We start from the raw sequence: 18,885 nt of genomic DNA on the forward strand, positions 1-18,885 counted from the left end.
TCATGTAACTCCATTTTAATTCTGACAACTTTTACATTTTCCCCTTTTAATCAAGCTCTTTCTCCGAAAACATTGCTTATCAGTCATCCTGTAGTTAGGTTTTAATTGTACCTTGATGTCAGAACAGACCTGTCCTGGGTTGTTGTCTGGTTACCTGTTGAAAGGAGTGAATGATGGCTAGGAGTCAGTGTCAGAACCCTTTTAGCCACAAGGGAGATTTAAGGGAGTGAGTAAGTCTACCTAGAATCCATTGTGAAGTTTAATTTTGTCTGTTCCATAGCTGTTGGCTATCATTGCAAAGTGCTGGGTCAGCATTGTTCTGTTAGGAGTTGTACTTCTACAGATTTTTTTTTTTTTTTTTTTGAGATGGAGTTTCCCTCTTGTTATCCAGGCTGGAGTGCTATGGTGCGATCTCAGCTCACTACAGCCTCTGCCTCCTGGGTTCAAGCAATTCTCCTGCCTCAGCCTCTCAAATAGCTAGGATTTTAGGCATGCACTACCATGCCTGGCTGATTTTTGTATTTTTAGTAGAGATGGGATTTCCCCATGTTGGCCAGGCTGATCTCGAACTCCTGACATCAGGTAATCCACCTGCCTCAGCCTCCCAAAGTGCTGGGATTACAGGTGTGAGGTACTGCTCCCAACATCTGCAGAAATTTGACAGCCAACAAGTACAAAGTTTAAAAAGGAAAATACAAAGTAAAATTTATAGTAATATGACAATCCCACTGTGTATAGTGCTTATTCACTCACTGTAAGGCTGGGAATATATTTGAAATCAGACAATTCTGTGCACATTTTCTAATATGATAGTCAAAGTCTTGGTAATATAACCAGTGTTTCCAGTTATATTCTGTTATAAAGAGAGAGCAAATTCTTATTGAACTTAGTAAATAGCATGTTTCCAAGAAAAAAAAAAAAATACCCATGAAGAGTTTTTGAATTTTAGAGGAATGAAATAAGGAAAAAAAGCAGATGTTTGACCTTGGTTCACAAATTTCCTTTACTCAATTGCTAGTTAGCAATTTTGTAAAACTATAACTCTAGGTAGCTTTAGAGAGAAAATTTTCTTAAATCTAGAAAACAAAAACAAGCAAAAAACTAATAATATTTCAAACAAAAATCATGTTAACATTATCTTCATCAGTTATTCAGTCTCATGTAATTAATTTTTGTTCTGTTTGATCTTGATTAACAGTTTCATGAGCCTATCATTTCTTCATTAGAGCTCTGATAGATTTTTATTTAATCCACTGATCTTTAAGTTACTAGGAACATGTATTTAAGAGTACTATTAGAATCTTTTTTTATAAATCTGATTGCAAATGCTTTTAAATAAAAATAAGAACAATAACTGTAGGACGACAGAGACTTAGAATAGCTGTGGTTAAAAATTTGACGAAAGTTTACCATAACCAGAAATTGACAAGGAAATTTGATTATTTTTGTGGCATATGATATAGAACCACAATTATGACGTGATGACATATTAGATCTCTAACTTTTAGAGAATTTTAGAACATTGGTATTAATCACGTACCTATAACTGAAGGAAGATCCAGTATTACCATTCGGCAATGCTTTTTATACCATTTACAAAATAAATTTAATCATTTGATATCTTTACAATGTGAGAAATATGCACCTTGAGGCTTTCCAAGGGCCTAACTAGAAAATCCAAAAGTTAGTTCTAGGTCAAAAATACTTAATTTAGAATTTTGATATTGGGGAATTCTATCAAAGATAGAATTCTATCTATAAATGAATTCTATCAAAGATAGAATTGGTTTAAAAGGTTTAATTGGTAAAAAGGTTTAAACATCTGGTCAAAACAAGATTACAGGTCACTAAAATAATACTCATTCATTTAACCAGAATGCTAACCAAAAGACTTCAAAAGCAATATAGAAAGTTACCTGGATTTAAAAAACCTTAACCCTTTCAAAGCTATTTTCCTAAGTAATAAAAAAATAAAATAAAAACTAGTAAGGACAACACAAAGTTATCTTGATAAAATGCAAAATATTTGGTTTTGGGCCAATTACCAAAAAAGTAGAGAAGAACCTATTGCCATGTGATTTCTTCTCCTTATAGCAAGCCCATTTAGATAACCTGGAAGTTGAACCCGGTGAAAACAGTACTTGAATTTAATCAGACACAGGAAGAATGTGTGGTCAAGGTTATGAGTACACACCATGGAGTGTAAACAAGAAAACTAGTACCTTGAGCAGGGTACTACATGGCTTTTAGTAACAGCATGGGCAGTTTCCTGATTACATGGAATGATTCAGACACATTAAGAAAAGCCAAGTGTACAGAATCAAGCTATACTGGAGGAAAACATTGCTTTTGTAGGCCATCAAGATAAACATTTTAGAGTTAGATTATAATCAGTGGGAAAAAGTTATATAAAAGTCAAAGGAGAGAGTTATCACCTTAGTCAAGGTTAAAGGTGTACTTTCTCAAAGGGAGAAAGAGTTGAAAGCATTCGTGTATGGCATGCAGTAAGATGCAGCAAACATTGAACTTCTGAGCTATAAATCTGAGAAGCTTTAAGAGGAAAAGTCTACCTCAAGAAATGAAATTACCATCCTAAGGGAAGAAGACAGCTTTACTAACCTGAAATTAAATGAAAACTGTGAAACAGAAGAAAAACAAACAACAACAAAAAACCCTGCGGTTTAGAAGATATCTATTAAAAAAGCAGATTTCAGAATTCAAAGTAAAAATCTATTCTAATTTTTACTAAAAGCAGATCAATTCTTAGGAAAAAAATTTTTAAAAACCACATAGCTTTTTTCTAATGTAGTGGACCAAATTTTTAGTTTTGTATTGAGAAATGTATTTATCTCAGAGTTCAATCTTTGGGAAGACGTAAAAGTAATTTCCTTCTAATTATAGCCAACTTGATCACACACAAATTTGTTTAATAAATCTACCCTTCACAAACCTTATTATGACTTATATAAACCATCTATGACGTGCTTATATCTTTAGTTTTGTCTTATGCTTTCTCTGTTTAAATAACTACATTTAGAACAACATACTTACCACACAAAATTATTTCTCAAATTTATCCTTGTTTTGACTGGGTGTGGTGCTTCACATGTGTAATTCTAGCACTCTGGGAGGCCAAGATGCCAGAATTGCTTGAGCCCAGGAGTTCAAGACCAGCCTGGTCAACATAATGAGACTCTGTTTCTTTTAAAAAAAAAAAATTCACTTTTCTTTTTAACCTTCTTTTACCAAAGATATGTATTTATACTCTTAACTTGACACATCTGTATCTCCTACTTACTGGTTCCTTTCTATTATGTTTCTGTTTTCCTCTTGAATTTACTTTTAGAAATAACCTTAAATAACCTTCAGAATTTAGACAAAATTATTCTTTTTTTCCTCAATGAAGAACACCTTTTTTTGGCTTTTTAAGAATTGTCATTAAATACAGATTTTATTTTTGGGGGTACACTTTGTGTGCAAAATAATATATGTTAATTTGAATTGTTAAGCACCATAATAAATGGTACTAGGAAAACTGGTTAGCCATATGCAGAAAACAGAAACTGGACCCCTTCATACAAGTTAAACAAAATTAACTCAAAATGGAGTAAAGACTTAAATATAAAACCCAAAACCATAAAAACCCTAGAAGAAAAATTAGGCAGTACCATTCAGGACATAGACATGGGCAAAGAATTCATGACTAAAACGCTAAAAGCAATTGTAACAAAAGCCTAAATAGACAAATGGGATCAAATTAAAGAGCTTCTGCACAGCCAAAGAAACTATCATCAGAGTGAACAGGCAGCCTACAGAATAGGAGAAAATTTTTGCAACGTATTCATCTGACAAAGGTCTAATATCCAGAATCTACAAGGAACTTAAACAAATTTACAAGAAAAAAAAAAACCCCATCAAAAAGTGGGTGAAGGATATGAACAGACACCTCTCAAAAGAAGACATTTTGTGTCCAAGAAACATGAAAAAATGCTCATCATCCCTGGTCATTAGAGAAATGAAAATCAAAACATCTCACACCAGTTAGAAATGGCAATCATTAAAAAGTCAGGAAACAACAGATGCTGGTGAGGCTGTGGAGACATAGGAATGATTTTACACTGTTGATGGGAGTGTAAATTAGTTCAATGATTGTGGAAGACAGTGTGGCGATTCCTCAAGGATCTAGAACCAGAAATACCATTTGACCCAGCGATCCCATTACTGGATTTATATACCCAAAGGATGATAAATCATTCTTTAGAGACACATGCACACATATGTTTATTGAAGCACTATTTACAATAACAAAGACTTGGAACCAACCCAAATGCCCATCAATGATAGACTGAATAAAGATAATGTGGCACATATATACCATGAAATACTATGCAGCCATAAAAAAGGAATGAGTTCATGTCCTTTGTGGGGACATGGATGAAGCTGGAAGCCATTATCCTGAGCAAACTAACATGTTTTCACTCGTAAGTGAAAACACTAGATGTTCTCACTCATAAGTGAAACTTGAACAGTGAGAATACATGGACACAGGGAGGGGAAAAGCACACACTGGGGCCTTTTGTGGGTGGAGGGCAAGGGGAGAGAGAGCATTAGGACAAGTACTTAACGCATGTAGGGTTTAAAACCTAGATGAGGGGGTGAGAGGTGCAGCAAACCACCATGGCACATGTATATCTATGTAACAAACCCGTGCATTCTGCGCATGTATCCCAGAACTTAAAGTAAAATAAATTTCAAAAAAGAATTCTCATTAAAAACACATCTAAGTTTTTGGGGTAAACTTTGTGTACAAACTTAGATATGTTAATTAGAATTGTTAAGGTTACTTTTAGTAACCTTAATTGCTAGTAAAACCCCAAGGAAGCAAGAAACTTTGAACTGCACATAACAGTTTTTTATAGATGAGAGCCATTTTATAATTTTACAAATGTTTCTCTATAGTGCATTTATTACAAATATTTCTCTAACTTTTACATGTATTAGTAATAGTCTTTTTACAGACTTTAAGAAGCCAAGAACAAACTTATGTTTAGTAATTTATGTTTCAGTACTTCATCTTATTTGGAAGTGATTCAGACATTCAATGAGTATTATTTAATTCAACTATTTATAAATGTTTATGCTACTTATGTTCACCTAATTTATTTATCTTTAACAGTTATAAGTAGATTACTTATGAAAACTGAGGCATTAGGCAAGGCTATTCATTAGTTCAAGCTATTTCCATGTTTGTCTTTTTAAAAAATTATTACTATACTTTAAGTTCTGGGGTACCTGTGCAGGATTGTTACATAGGTATATACATGCCATGGTGGTTTTCTGTACCCATCTCCCTCCACCTATATTAGGTGTTTCTCCTAATGTTATCCTCCCCAATCCCCCAACACCCTGCTATTCCTCCCTTAGCCCCTCACCCCTGTAACAGGCCCCAGTGTGTGATGTTCCCCTCCCTGTGTCCATGTGTTCTCATTGTTCAGCAGTTGCTTATGGGTAAGAATATGTGGTGTTTGGTTGTCTGTTCTTGTGTCAGTTTGCTAAGAACGATGGTTTCCAGCTTCACCCATGTCCCCACAAAGGACATGAACTCATCCTGTTTTATGTCTGCACAGTAGTCCATGGTACATGTGCCACATTTTCTTTATCCGGTCTATCATTGATGGACATTTGGGTTGGTTCCAAGTCTTTGCTATTGTAAACAGTGCCACAGTGACCATATGTGTGCATATGTCTTTATAATAGAATGATTTTTAATCCTTTGGGTATATACCCAGTAATGGGATTGCTGTGTCAAATGGTATTTCTATTTCTAGATTCTTGAGGACGCCACACTGTCTTCCACAATGATTGAACCAACTTACACTCCCACCAACAGTGTAAAAGTGTTCCTATTTCTCCACATCCTCTCTAGCATCTGTTGTCTTCAGATTTTTTTGATGATTGCTATTCTGACTGGTGTGAGATGGTATCTCCATGTGGTTTTGATTTGCATTTCTCTAATGACCAGTGATGATGAGTACTTTTTCATGTTTGTTAGCTGCATACATGTCTTCTTTTGAGATATGTCTGTTGATATCCTTTGCCCACTGTTTGATTTTTTTTTTCTTGTACATTTGTTTAAGTTCTTTGTATATTCTGGATATTAGCCCTTTGTCAGATGGGTAGCTTGCAAAAATCTTTTCCCATTTTGTTGGTTGCCAGTTCACTCTAATTATTGCTTCTTTTGCTGTGCAGAAGCTCTGGAGTTTAATTAGATCCCATTTGTCTATTTTGGCTTCTGTTACCATTGCTTTTGGTGTTTTAGTCATGAAGTCCTTGCTTATGCCTGTGTCCTGAATGATATTGCCTAGGTTTTCTTCTAGAGTTTTTATGGTGTTAGGGCTTATGTTTAAATATTTAATCCATCTGGAGTTAATTTTTGTATAAGGTGTAAGGAAGGGGTCCAGTTTCAGCTTTCTGCACATGTTTAGCCAGTTTTCCCCACACCATTTATTAAATAGGGAATCCTTCCCCTACTGGTTATTTTTGTGAGGTTTGTCAAAGATCAGATGGTTGTAGATGTGTGGCGTTACTTTCAAGGCCTCTGTTCCATTCCATTGGTCTATGTATCTGGTTTGGTACCAGTACCATGCTGTTTTGATTACTGTAGCCTTGTAGTATAGTTTGAAGTCAGGTTGTGATACCTCCAGCTTTGTTTTATTTTACTTAGGATTGTCTTGGCTATGTTGGCATTTTTTTGGTTCCATATGAAGTTTAAGGTGTTTTTTTCCAGTTCTGTGAAAAAGGTCAATGATAGCTTGATGGGGATAGCATTGAATTTATAAATACTTGGGGCATTATGGCCATTTTCACGATATTGATTCTTCCTAACCACGAGCATGGAATGTTTTTCCATCTGTGTCCTCTCTTATTTCCTGGAGCAGTGCTTTGTAGTTCTCCTTGAAGAGGTCCTTCACATCCTTTGTTAATTGTATTCCTAGGTATTTTATTCTCTTTGCAGCAATTGTGAATGGGAGTTTGCTCATGACTTGGCTCTCTGTTTTCCTGCTATTGGTGTCTAGGAATGCTCTTGATTTTTGCACATTGATTTTGTATCCTTAGACTTTGCTGAAGTTGCTTATCTGCTTGAGGATATTTCGGACTGAGACAATGGGGTCTTCTAAGTATATAATCATTTCATCTGCAAATAGAGACAGTCTGACTTACTCTTTTCCTAATTTAATACCCTTTGTTTCTTTTTCTTGCCTGATTGCCCTGGCCAGAACTTCCAATACTATGTTGAATAGAAGTGGTGAAAGAGGGCATTCTTGTCTAGTGCCAGATTTCAAAGGGAATACTTCCAGTTTTTGCCTATTCAGTATGATATTGGCTATGGGTTTGTCATAAATAGCTTTTATTAATTTGAAATATGTTCCATTGATACCTAGTTCATTGAGAGTTTTTAGCATAAAGGGCTGTTGAATTTTGTCAGAGGCCTTTTCTGTATCTTATTGAGATAATCATGTGGTTTTTGTCTTTGGTTCTTTTTATGTGATGGATTATGTTTATAGATTTGCGTATGTTGAACCAGCCTTACATGCCCAGGATGAAGCTGACTTGATCATGATGGATAAGCTTTTTGATGTGCTGTTGGGTTTGGTTTGCCAGTACGTTATTGAAGATTGTTGCATCATGGATATTGGCCTGAAATTTTCTTTTTTAGTTGCGTCTCTGCCAGGTTTTGATATTAGAATGATGTTGGTATCATAAAATGAGTTAGAGAGGATTCCCTCTTTTTGTAATGTTTGGAATAGTTTCAGAAGGAATGATACCAGCACCTCTTTGTATATCTGGTAGAATTTGGCTGTGAATCCGTCTGGCCCAGGACTCTTTTTTGTTGTTAGTCATTTTTGTGAATATCAGGTGTTCACCTAAGTAAGAACCTTAAAATGAAAGTTGTGGGTATTTTTCTGATTACTTTGGAGGTATAGCTGTTTTTATTAAACAAACAATATTAAATTAGTCTTAATTATCGAAGAGTTACAGAAACAAAGATTATTCTGTTTTTAGGCTGAGTTTATAGTTTTATACTTTTGTGTGAAACCCTGATACCTTAGCTTAAAACGTCTTGTCTATCAGAGACAAATATAAAAGTACCTGGCCCATAAATTCCAGCAAAAATCTATGCTGACAATTGTGAAGACATTTCTATGTTTATTTTATCAACAAGTTTAAAAGCAGCTTGCTTATTTATTTTTATATTTTAAAAAATTAATTTATTGAACTACCGTACAAAAAAATCCTAAGCTCCCTAACCAACTAAATGGACTCCCTCTGGGCAAAGGGGACCCAGAAACCTGAAAAACTATTCCTGGCCATGAGGGGAAGGGAGGCTAGACATAGCCCCTCCTTTTTGGAGTTTAGGCACCACTGACCAGCATTAACATTAAAGCAGATAGATCATAAGATGACAAAACAGACTCTTTGTGTCAGTAAGAAACCAAATTCCAACTCAACTCTGATATATAATCAGATAATCAGATATATATATATAGAATATATAGTATCAGATAGCAGACACCAAAGGAAATCCAAGTGTTTTACCCCAAAATATTTTTTGACGTATTTTGAAAATGGCCCTGTAAAGTCTTTGATGGGGGAAATTTGCATCTGTAGAGAATCCCCATTAATGCAGCCAGGCTTTCCCTTGCTATACCTTTCCCAGATAACGAGCTTATTTATTAAAGGTTCATTTAAGTCACTTGTCATTTGGTTTCATTACTGTATACTTTAACAGTTTTTATTATTGCTTATTTAAGCCAATCTGAATAGAATTCCCTAAGGGATTTCTGGACAACTGTGCCAGATTTTACCACATAGACACAACATATAACACAACACATGGATATATGTATAAACACAAACACATATACACACTGGTTTATAAAAACATAGTTGGAGCCAAACACTGTTTCTGATAAATTGGGACCTGTTCTCATGGCTAAACTTTATTTGTTTCAATAGGCAATCTTATGAAGACTGTGTACCAATATTTTGGATAAGGCAGTTTCCATAGCAGTTTGATTTTTAAAACAATTCTTTTTATTCTTTTTTCAGTTTCCAGTAAGTTTAGGGTTACACATTCTAGCGTTTATATTTTAGATAGGACTAGCTGAACTGTATAAGAAAAACATCTCGAAGTATCCTAGAAATAGTAACACATTTTTCTTTTGTTTATTGGTCTGGTTTGCTTGACTGGTCAGTGTGGATGGAAAAGCCTTTTAGCAGGGTGTTTTTTGTTTGTTTGTTTTATCTTTTTCTAGTTCTTGCATGGCAGGCAAAACATTTTTTATACCAGACAGAGACATTTTATATTATTGCTCTGAGCTCAAGATTTTAACCTCTTTGATCCGAGAGCCTGTTAGAACATTTACCACTTCTTTTCTTTTAGAACATCAATTATTTAATTAACTGTTCTATCACTCAAAGCAGTTGTTAGTAAGGCAAACCTAAATTTACATTTCCAGAAAATGTCTAGGTTGTCAGTTGCCATGGAGCTGATATAATTTGTATAACAATAATTTGAAAGCACTCTAAGACATTTTCCCCCTTTCTGTCTTGGCTGGAATGCCATAGCGGCAAGTTTATCTCAATACCAGCAGAAAAAGTGACTAGATTCAAAGTAGGCAGGAAAAAAATAGAGAGGTAGAGAAATTAGAATGCTCTACATATTTTAATTCTTTACTTGGTCGCAGTTTTTTCATAAGTTTAAAGATTTCAAATAATGGCCATTGTGCTCCAAATTTTCCTTGATGTCCTTTTGTTACCAGTGGCAAATCCATTTGGGCCTGCAGCAACCTCAGTTCTTTTCTTCCCAGAAGAAAGAATTCTACTAAGGAAGCATAAGGTACAAGGAGAGACAGGCAAGTTTTAAAACAGGAGTGAAAGTTTATTAAAAAGGTTTAGAACAAGAACAAAAGGAAGGAAGGTATACTTGGAAGAAGGCCAAGCAGGCAACTTGAAAGATAAGTTCTTGTGACCCTTCACTGATTCTTCCCTTGTGGTGGGCAGTGGCCTGCTAGCCCTTGGGAGGTGAGCATGTGCACTGCGTTTACTGGCCTTGTACATATGCTCACTTGAGGTGTCCTTCCCTTACCGGTGGAATGTTCCTGGAAAGTCATATACTAGTTATACACCTTTATTTTGCCTCCTACTGCACATGCCTGAGCTTATCCACCCAGCTCCTGAGATCTTATTGGAAAGCTGCTGATCACCAGTTTCAGGTGTTTCTGTCTATTGGGAGACTGCCTTTGCATGGTGCCAGTGGTGACCAATTATTAGAGAGACAGTGTGACAATAGGCTCCCCATCATCCTAGGGTTGCCTGACATTCCTGGTGGGGTAGGGGGAACCTTCTCCTGTCCTGCTCATGTCTGACTAGCTACCTTCTGTAACCATTTGCCCATCAATTAAAAAATATGCCCAAGAATGGTCCATAATATAGCTGGCAGGAATCTCCAAAGGAAGATTGTTTTAGCATGCCTTTAGCATTTGAGGATCCCATTTTGTTTCTTTTTAATCACTCAAGAGCAAAGAAAATCCTATAAATCTTATCAGGGAATGTTAGGTGTTTGGACCAGTGTTTTAGATGTTGGTGACATCATAGTGGCTTTTAATTAGCCATCCTGTGCCCACCATCTAGAATGTTTATTTTTGCTTTTTGTAGATTCTTGGAAATAAGCAAGGGAAAAGAGCTAAATTATTTATGGATATGTGTTACCAAACCAAAATGAAACCAAGGTAAGATTTACAAAAATTTTAAACCCAGGTATGCAGATTAAACAAAATACTAAATTTGGCATGTAGAACCAGAAGTGAATTCACCGGAAAAGACATACTTCACAGATAGAACACAAATTTTATAGTAACCAGAGTATTCAAAACAGAAGGACACTTGTCCTTAAGCCAGAAAGAGATTGCCAGAAAAGCCAGAAAGTTGTTATTATCTCAAGAGGATTATAAGACCCTTTCTTAAAGTGGCCTTAATCAGATCCTGAATGAATTCAAGAGCTTCCATCAAAAAGTGGGAGGCTCATGAGGGCAGAAAAGGTGAGCCGTGGAAGCAGAAAGTTCAAAGAGCTCAAGTCAGTATCATATGCCAGTTCTAAGAACTGTTGATTCCTTCTCAAGGTGATCTTGGTGCAGGTCTCACTTTAGTATGTTAACCTAAATAGCAGAGAGGGACTCTAAAAGAAAATGGTATCTCTTTGAGGATGGGTATTATAGTGGAGATGCACAGGCTGCATATTCAGGGAAGTAAAGGGAGACAAAGGTTTTTAAAGGAAGAATGAAGAGAATTACATGATTGTTTTAAGATAATTATTCATGGCTACAAGGTTCAATAACAAAGGTGGTACGAGTTCAGAGATGGACAGGCAGTTGCTGGGCAGACGTCCTCACAGGATTTTTGTATAAGGTTATGGTGGCCTTTGTGCAAGGTTATGGTCTTTGCGGGTTTTTGTGATAGTTCTTTTATCAAGCATTATTCATGAGAACTCTTTCTCCACGGCCTTCCCGGGCTCTATTTGTTGAGGATTTTAGCTCAAGTGACTCCATTGTTACACAATTTGAAACAAAGCTTTTTTTTTTAACCTAGAAAGTTATAAGAAAGTCAGTACTAGCTTTTTCGTGTTTATTCTAGATATTTGAATGATAGAAAGAAAATTTGATTATAAAAGAGATGGACCATCATAAATTGACATTTGTCTATTATTAAAATTTCTTAGTAGTGAAGCAGCTTAGGAGAGACATGGTGGCACCTAGTGCATGAGAAGAACATGATTTTGATTTCTAGCTCAGCTGTTGTCTGCCATGTGTGATCTTAGCAAGTCCTAAAACCTCTAGGCCTTGGCTTCCTCCTCTAACAATCCTTAGAAGATTTAAATAATACATCTGAAAATAATTGTGAATAATAAAGTTTCTTATAGATATTAGATTAAGTGCAGATTCCAAATCAGTATAGGAAACCGAAAAACATAAACACTACCTGCTTTTCTTTCTAGTCATTTTTTTACTGTTTTTCTTTCATGAATGCCTTACTCTATCACTAACTACTTATCCTTAATAATTTTGTTTGATTTCAATATAATTAGGTGATACAGCCTGTAATTCAGGTAAAAATTTAGTCGTTTCTTAATTAGCAGAAATACTGTAAAGATACTATTATTCCTTTTCCCTTTTTAATAACAAAAACTCATTTGATAAGAGTTTTCTGAAGTCATAGATTGGAAAAGCTTGTGATGTTTTCTAAAGGCAGGAAAATTTTTTAGCTTGTTAAAATGATTCTTACATAACAATGAAGGGACTTCTAGTCCCATAGGATAATTATGGCCACCTAAATCCAACTCTCTCCATAATATCAGTAAGGACAGCCAACAGAACCACCTGTAACCCTTGCCTGTTGTACTAATATGAGTTAGAGATTGCTACAAACTTCAATTTTTATGTATCAGTAGTGAAGTAAAAACTGAAAGCAGCAGGGCCAGTTGTGGAGCTCATGCTGAGGTGAAAAGTCAAAGACTGAAAGGAAAAGAGAAGATTGTTGGGACAAGGGGTAGGTTGACTAATAGTGGTGAAATATAAACGAAATCAGTTGCCAGAAAGAGAGTTCAACCCTGAGTGAGAAAGTAGTGAATGGTTCTGAAGCTGGAAAGATTAGAGCACTGGCTACCGGAGAATCAGAGTGTTTTTTGTTTGTTTGTTTTGTTTTCGTTTTTGTTTTCGTTTTTGTTTTTTGAGATAGGGTTCCACTCTTGTCACCCAGGCTGGAGTACAGTGGCAAGATCATGGCTCATTGCAGCTTCAACCTCCCTGGGCCTGGGTGATCCTGCCACCTCAACCTCCAGAGTAGCTGGAACTATAGGCTTGTGCCACCACACTTGTCTAACTTTTTGTATTTTTTTGTTTTAAGAGTATGTGGGGCCAGAGTTAGCATGATAGTCTTGGGAAAGTACTGTTTTGAGGGGAGACAGTTGATTTGAGAAAGGTGTGATATTCCTTTGAGAGTTGGTAATGAAGGAAAAGAATAGAAAGAAAGGATAGAAATTAAAGATTCCCTTTGTCCACCCAACAGAAATGACAAAATCAGAAGTTAAGCCAATCCCTCTTTTTCAGAATGGCACCATTTAGTAAAGAAACTTGACTTCATTATTTTTACAGAAGGGAACACTTTAGAATTAAGTAATCTGTGCCACCTGAAAACCTTACGCCTGCATTCATAAAATCACCTGTTACTACTGCTTCAGGCAAATATTAGGCATTTCAAAATGAAGAGAAGACAACATGGAAAAGCCGTGTAAAGGTATTAGAAGAAGAAACAGAGAATGTGAGTAAAAACAGTTCAGTTAATGAAAATTTCCCCCTTAACACTGAAAACAGAGCAGAGGAAGACTGCAGTACAGCAGCTTGACTTAGTTTAGATTTTTTTAAAAAGCATTTTCAGGTATGTAAAGAATACTTTAAGTTTGAAATTTAGTAACTCAAAATAAATGGACAAAGAACAGGGGGATGTGAAATAAAAGTTGATCAAACTCAAGAGCAGAGTTCAGGCAATAGTAGTTAGTAATGAAAATGAAAAAGGGAGAGCAGATTCAACTGAACATAAGGGACATTGAGGAGAGGACCAAAAATAACCAAGAGAACAAAACTAAAAAAAAGAGGTAAATATGACAGATTTGCCTCTTTGTCTGGTAAATGTGACAAATCTGATAGAGAAAGAAGATTTAACATATATTTAATTGGAGTTCCTGAAAACAAAAAACAATAGATTGGAAATAAGATGTAAAATTATAATCCAAGAAAACATTTCAGAAATAGAAGACCTACCTTTACACATCAAAATAGTTCATTTTCCCAATTAATCAAGAATGATCGATTCTGAAACTGCTTGTATATTGTACTGTAATAAATTATCAGGAATTTAGTGACTTAACACAACACATAATTACCATGTTACAATTTTGTATGTCAGAAGTCTAAAACATGTCCATAGGACTTTCCTTCTCTAGGCTCTTGAGAAGAATCTGTTTACTTGCCTTTTCTAACTTCCAGAGGCTGCCTGCATTCCTTGGCTTATGGTTCCATTCTCCATCTTCTAATCTTGTAGTATCATGTTTTCTCTTCTCTCTGACTTGTCTTTGTCTTAGAAGGATCCTGTGTCTATTTTGGGCCTATCTGGATAATGCAGTGTAATGTCTATCTGAAGATCCTTGACTGTCACATCTGCTAAGTCCCTTTTACCCTATAAGAATGTATTCACAGGTTCTAGGGATTTGGACTTTGATATATTTGGAGGCAAGGCCATTATTCAGCATAAGCTGAATACACAGACTTCTTAGAAAGCATTTAGACTTTTAAAATAACAGAAAAAAAAATCTCTGACCTTTCAGGCAAAAAATACAAGTCACTTAAAAAGGAAAGTGAATTAGTAAAAAAGCAAGACCACAAATGGATCAACAATTTCAAGAAACTCAAGAAGAAAGGAGATGTCAGCCAAATAATTTTATGTTCAGTCAACCTGTCATTCAACTATCAAGGCTAGAGAGAAGCAATATTAAACATGGAAGAACTCAGAGGACACTCCTTATAAGGCATTTCTTAGGACAACCTTGATGTAAAAAGGAGATGACTGGAGAAACTAACAAAAGCATTGATGATGAACATTGAATGTAATTAAGTTTAGCTCAAAACTAAAATTAAGGTGGAAATAAGAGTAGAAAAATAGTATGTAAATATTATATATTCTGACAAGGTAGGAATATTACAACTTAAAAAATGGGAAAAGAAGGAAAAGAGAATAAAATAAACTTGTTGATTGCTATACAGGTGAGAGATGGGTAACACAGAATACTTCAAAAGCTAAAACTATTTTTTAAGAAGTATACTCAAAGAAGGCCCACAGTCATCTTTATTTCTTCCTCAGTGTTCATAAAGATCTTGAATATTTAATTGTCCTAATCCAGGATTATTTTTAAATTAGCCCTGTATATTAGCTCATTATTTTTAAGGGTTTTAGAGTTGGAGAGGGCCTTTGCATCAAACTGCCTTTTTTTTTTTTTTTTTTTTTTTTTATGAGAAAGCTATTCATTTTTTCGAAGTCATGCAGCTAGAACTGTCCTAGGTCATTCATTTTTCATTATACTATAGTGTGTTGCTTTATAAATTCAATCTGTCATATCATAATCACTTCATATTCTTAATAGTGTTTTGGTTGTGTAATAGTTTTAATTACAAGTAAGGCCAGGATGGGGCCATTAAAATACCATGAACTTTACAAGCATCCTGCAAGAATTTGACTCATAGCTCCACTATTGACTGGCTAAGTGTCCTTGGGTAACTTAACGTTTCGGCCTCAGTTTTCTGGTGTGAGACCTACTCTGAGAAATTGCTATAGAATTTAGAAATAGTATATGACAGTTTTTTCTAATATGCTAACTAGAACATTGGGAGTTTTACTGAATGTTGGTGGATTGATTGATTGATTGGACAGAGGCTCACTCTGTCACCCAGGCTGGAGTGCAGTAGCACAGTCTCAGCTCACTGCAGCATTCACTTCCCAGGTTCAAGTGATTCTCATGCCTCAGCCACCCAAGTAGCTGGGAATACAGGCACGTGCCACCATGCCCAGCTAATTTTTGTATTTTTAGTAGAGATGGGGTTTCACCATGTTGCCTAGGCTGGACTCAAACTCCTGGCCTCATGTGATTCTCCCTCATTGGCCTCCCAAAGTGCTGAGATTACAGGCATGAGCCACCACACCCGGCCTGGTTGATGTTTTTTGATAGCTACAACAGTGATCATAGTAAGAGAGGTTATTAAATAGTTAACATCTGGCTATTGCTTTATAAATTTATGTCATTCTAATATATACATTGAATTATTTTGTACAGGTACAAGCATGTATATTGCATGTACATATTTTTCTTTTCTATTTTATTAATAAATTTAAAAATTTAGTTTTTCTAAGGCTCTGTTTTAAGTACAGCATATTGATTTTATATTTTTAATCCATTTTTGCTCTTCTATTTGCTTTCAGTTCCCAGTGGGAAAAGCTACAGAAAGATGACACAGATCTGGGGCAACTGAAAGGTATCAAAGGAAGTATTGAGTCAGTTATCAGAGATGCTTCTTTGACTAATTATCAAGATACTAAAGTTAATACTAAGGAGCATTCAGTCAGGAAATAGTATTATAAAAGAGAATTTACTTTTTAAGCTATAATGATATTTTGATTAATGATTTTTCTTTAACTGAAGCTCTAATGGGAGGAAATAAAGTTGAGATGCGAGTTTTTTATTTTCTAAATATTGGATTAAGTCATGAAAATCAGCAATTTGTATTTCTTTAAATGCTTTTGTTAAAGCAATCTAATTATATGACAGTTTTATCTCGTTTGTATTTCATGAGTTTTACGGAATAAAGTGCAATTTTATGTTGATCAGTTTAGGGTATGCACTTTGGTGATTATGTTTTGAAAGCTTTGTGCTTTTTTTTTCTCTAAGAAAACTGCTTCTTTGGATTTATGCCAAATATTAAATAGAACTAATTTTATTTTAAAAATAAGCAAATATCAAAAATGTTGTTTATTTTTTAAAAAAAGGTCAGTGGCTGATGGTTAAAGAAAATGTATGCAATCGTGGTGTTAAAATGCTGTTTTGTGTTTTCTTATTTTTAAATGCTCCAGATGCTCTACAAGTGACTTCTAGTTATGTGTTTTTAGGAAAAGAGATAGACGCCAGAATAGAAAAAAATCTATAATAATTACTTTCTATGTGTTTGACCTTGAACCCAGCTCAGTTTTTCATTTGTAAAATAGGAAGAATATTTAGTATTGTTACTGCAGAGATTCAAAGTGATGCTTAAGCAAAGCACCTATCACAGTATCTGACACATAGTAGATTTTCAGTAAATATCAGATTCCTTCCCTTTCCTTAAGAATTAGTGCGACTTGCCTGATAATCCATTCAGCAGTTATTTCGTATGTGCAAGGCAGTGTAGAGATACAGAAAAATGTTAGACATAGCTCCTTCAACTTAGTATTGTTTACTAAGGAGTATGATTTATATACAGGGCTAAGCATTTTGAATCCAAAACTTCTAAATAGAAAATGCTCCAAAACTTTCTGAGTGCTGGCATGAGCTCAGAGGAAATGCTTGTTTTCTTTGATTTTTCAGAATTTAGGGATATTCAACTGGTATATACAAGTATTCTAAAATCTGAAAAAATCCAAAACACTTCTGGTCCCAAGCATTTCAGACAAAGTACACTCAGTTTGTACAGTTAACTGTTAATATAAGACATCATGTTATGTGGGAATACTCAGAGTAGGAATTCATAGTAGAAATACGTTTTTTTATTTTGGTGTGTTAGGGGAACATCAGGGAAGGTTTAATGGAGAGCATGGCCTTGAGGGGAAGAACGCTAGGATTTAGACTTCAAAATGAGAGGAACCAAACAAAAGTAATAGATTGAGTAAAGCCTGTCATTAATGTTCATCATCACAATGGCCATCATTATCATGGTACTTTTTAAGGTAAGGAAGTAAGTCATTTTGACTAGAGAGTACCATATGGAAATCAAAAGTTAAGTGAGAAGAGATACTTAAAACCCAATGGTACTCTAATAATTAAATACTTCATCAAAGTGTTTTGTTACATAGGTCTCTCAGCGCATACTCATGTGGAACTTCCATATTACTCTAAGTTTATTCTAATTGCTGCATACCTTGCTTCATACAATCCAGCAAGAACTGACAAGAGGTTCTTTCTTAAGGTAATGGTAACATACTTCTTTTTGCTTTATTTTTTGAGATCCCAGGAATATTTTGAAATTTCTTAACACTTGTAAATTTCTAAGGGGAAGAGATTAGAATAAGATTGCCAAATATGTATTTAGGACTCATTCTTTTAAGGCTTTAAAGTAATTTCTGAAATTTGAGAGAAGGTAGGCAGTTTCATAGAAAAGAAGAAATTGGGTATATCTTAGGCAATAATTCTAGATTTTAAAAATTTATAAAGTTTTGTTAAAAGTATGGAGGATGGAAATAATTTTAAGGTTGGTAACTCTTGTTGTTCTGAAACTCTTACTATAGTGAATTATTATTGAATTATGATCCGGAACACTGAAGAAGCCTTTCCTGTATATGCATTTGTTGGAGAAATCCCAGTTTAGAGTTGCTTTTTTCTTCTTCTTTACCCACTGTGTTCCCCTCACATTGGCCATTTTCGTTCCTCAAAACATTCTCATCTCTTTCCTCCCTTAAGGTCTTTGTCTGTATGTTCTGTTTTTCTGGAAAGCTCCTTCTCTACTCCTCATTCTTCAGGCTTCAGTTTAAATGTTGCCTTCTCAAAGCAGTTCTCTCTGTACAACCTATCTTAAATAGGACCTCTTTATTGTTTCCTTTCTATTTCACATGATGTTTGCTTTCTTCTTTGGACTTGCAACAATTTGTATGTATGTATGTATGTATGTATGTATATATTCTCATGTCTTGTGCTACGCTTTGGGACTTTATTTTTTTGAGACAGAGTCTCACTCTGTCACCCAGGCAGCAGTGCAGTGGCGTGATCTCGGCTCACTATAACCGCCTCCTGGCTCAAGTGATTCTCATGCCTCAGCTTCCCAAGTAGCTAGGATTACAGGTGTGCACCACCACGCCCAGCTAATTTTTGTATTTTTAGTAGAGGCAGGATTTTGCCAGTTTGGACAGGCTGGTCCTGAATTCCTGGCCTCAAGTGATCCTCCTGCCCCAGCCTCCCAAAGTGCTAGGATTACAGGTGTGCACCACTGCACCCAGCCCTCTTTAGTTTCTAGAGGGCAGGGACCACATTTATTG

General features: G+C 35.3%; 1 protein-coding gene across 1 annotated transcript in view; it reads left to right on the forward strand.

The window, feature by feature from the left end:
- Positions 1-18,885, forward strand: part of ORC5 (origin recognition complex subunit 5) — a 93,346-nt gene that overhangs the window by 31,579 nt on the left and 42,882 nt on the right. Inside the window, exons 9-10 of the mRNA XM_039473023.2 lie at positions 16,087-16,139; positions 17,710-17,822. Of these exons, the coding sequence (XP_039328957.1) occupies positions 16,087-16,139; positions 17,710-17,822 (166 nt within the window). The remainder of the gene's footprint in view (positions 1-16,086; positions 16,140-17,709; positions 17,823-18,885) is intronic.

Source organism: Saimiri boliviensis, chromosome 10 (genome assembly GCF_048565385.1).
Source record: "Saimiri boliviensis isolate mSaiBol1 chromosome 10, mSaiBol1.pri, whole genome shotgun sequence".
NCBI lineage: Eukaryota > Metazoa > Chordata > Mammalia > Primates > Cebidae > Saimiri > Saimiri boliviensis.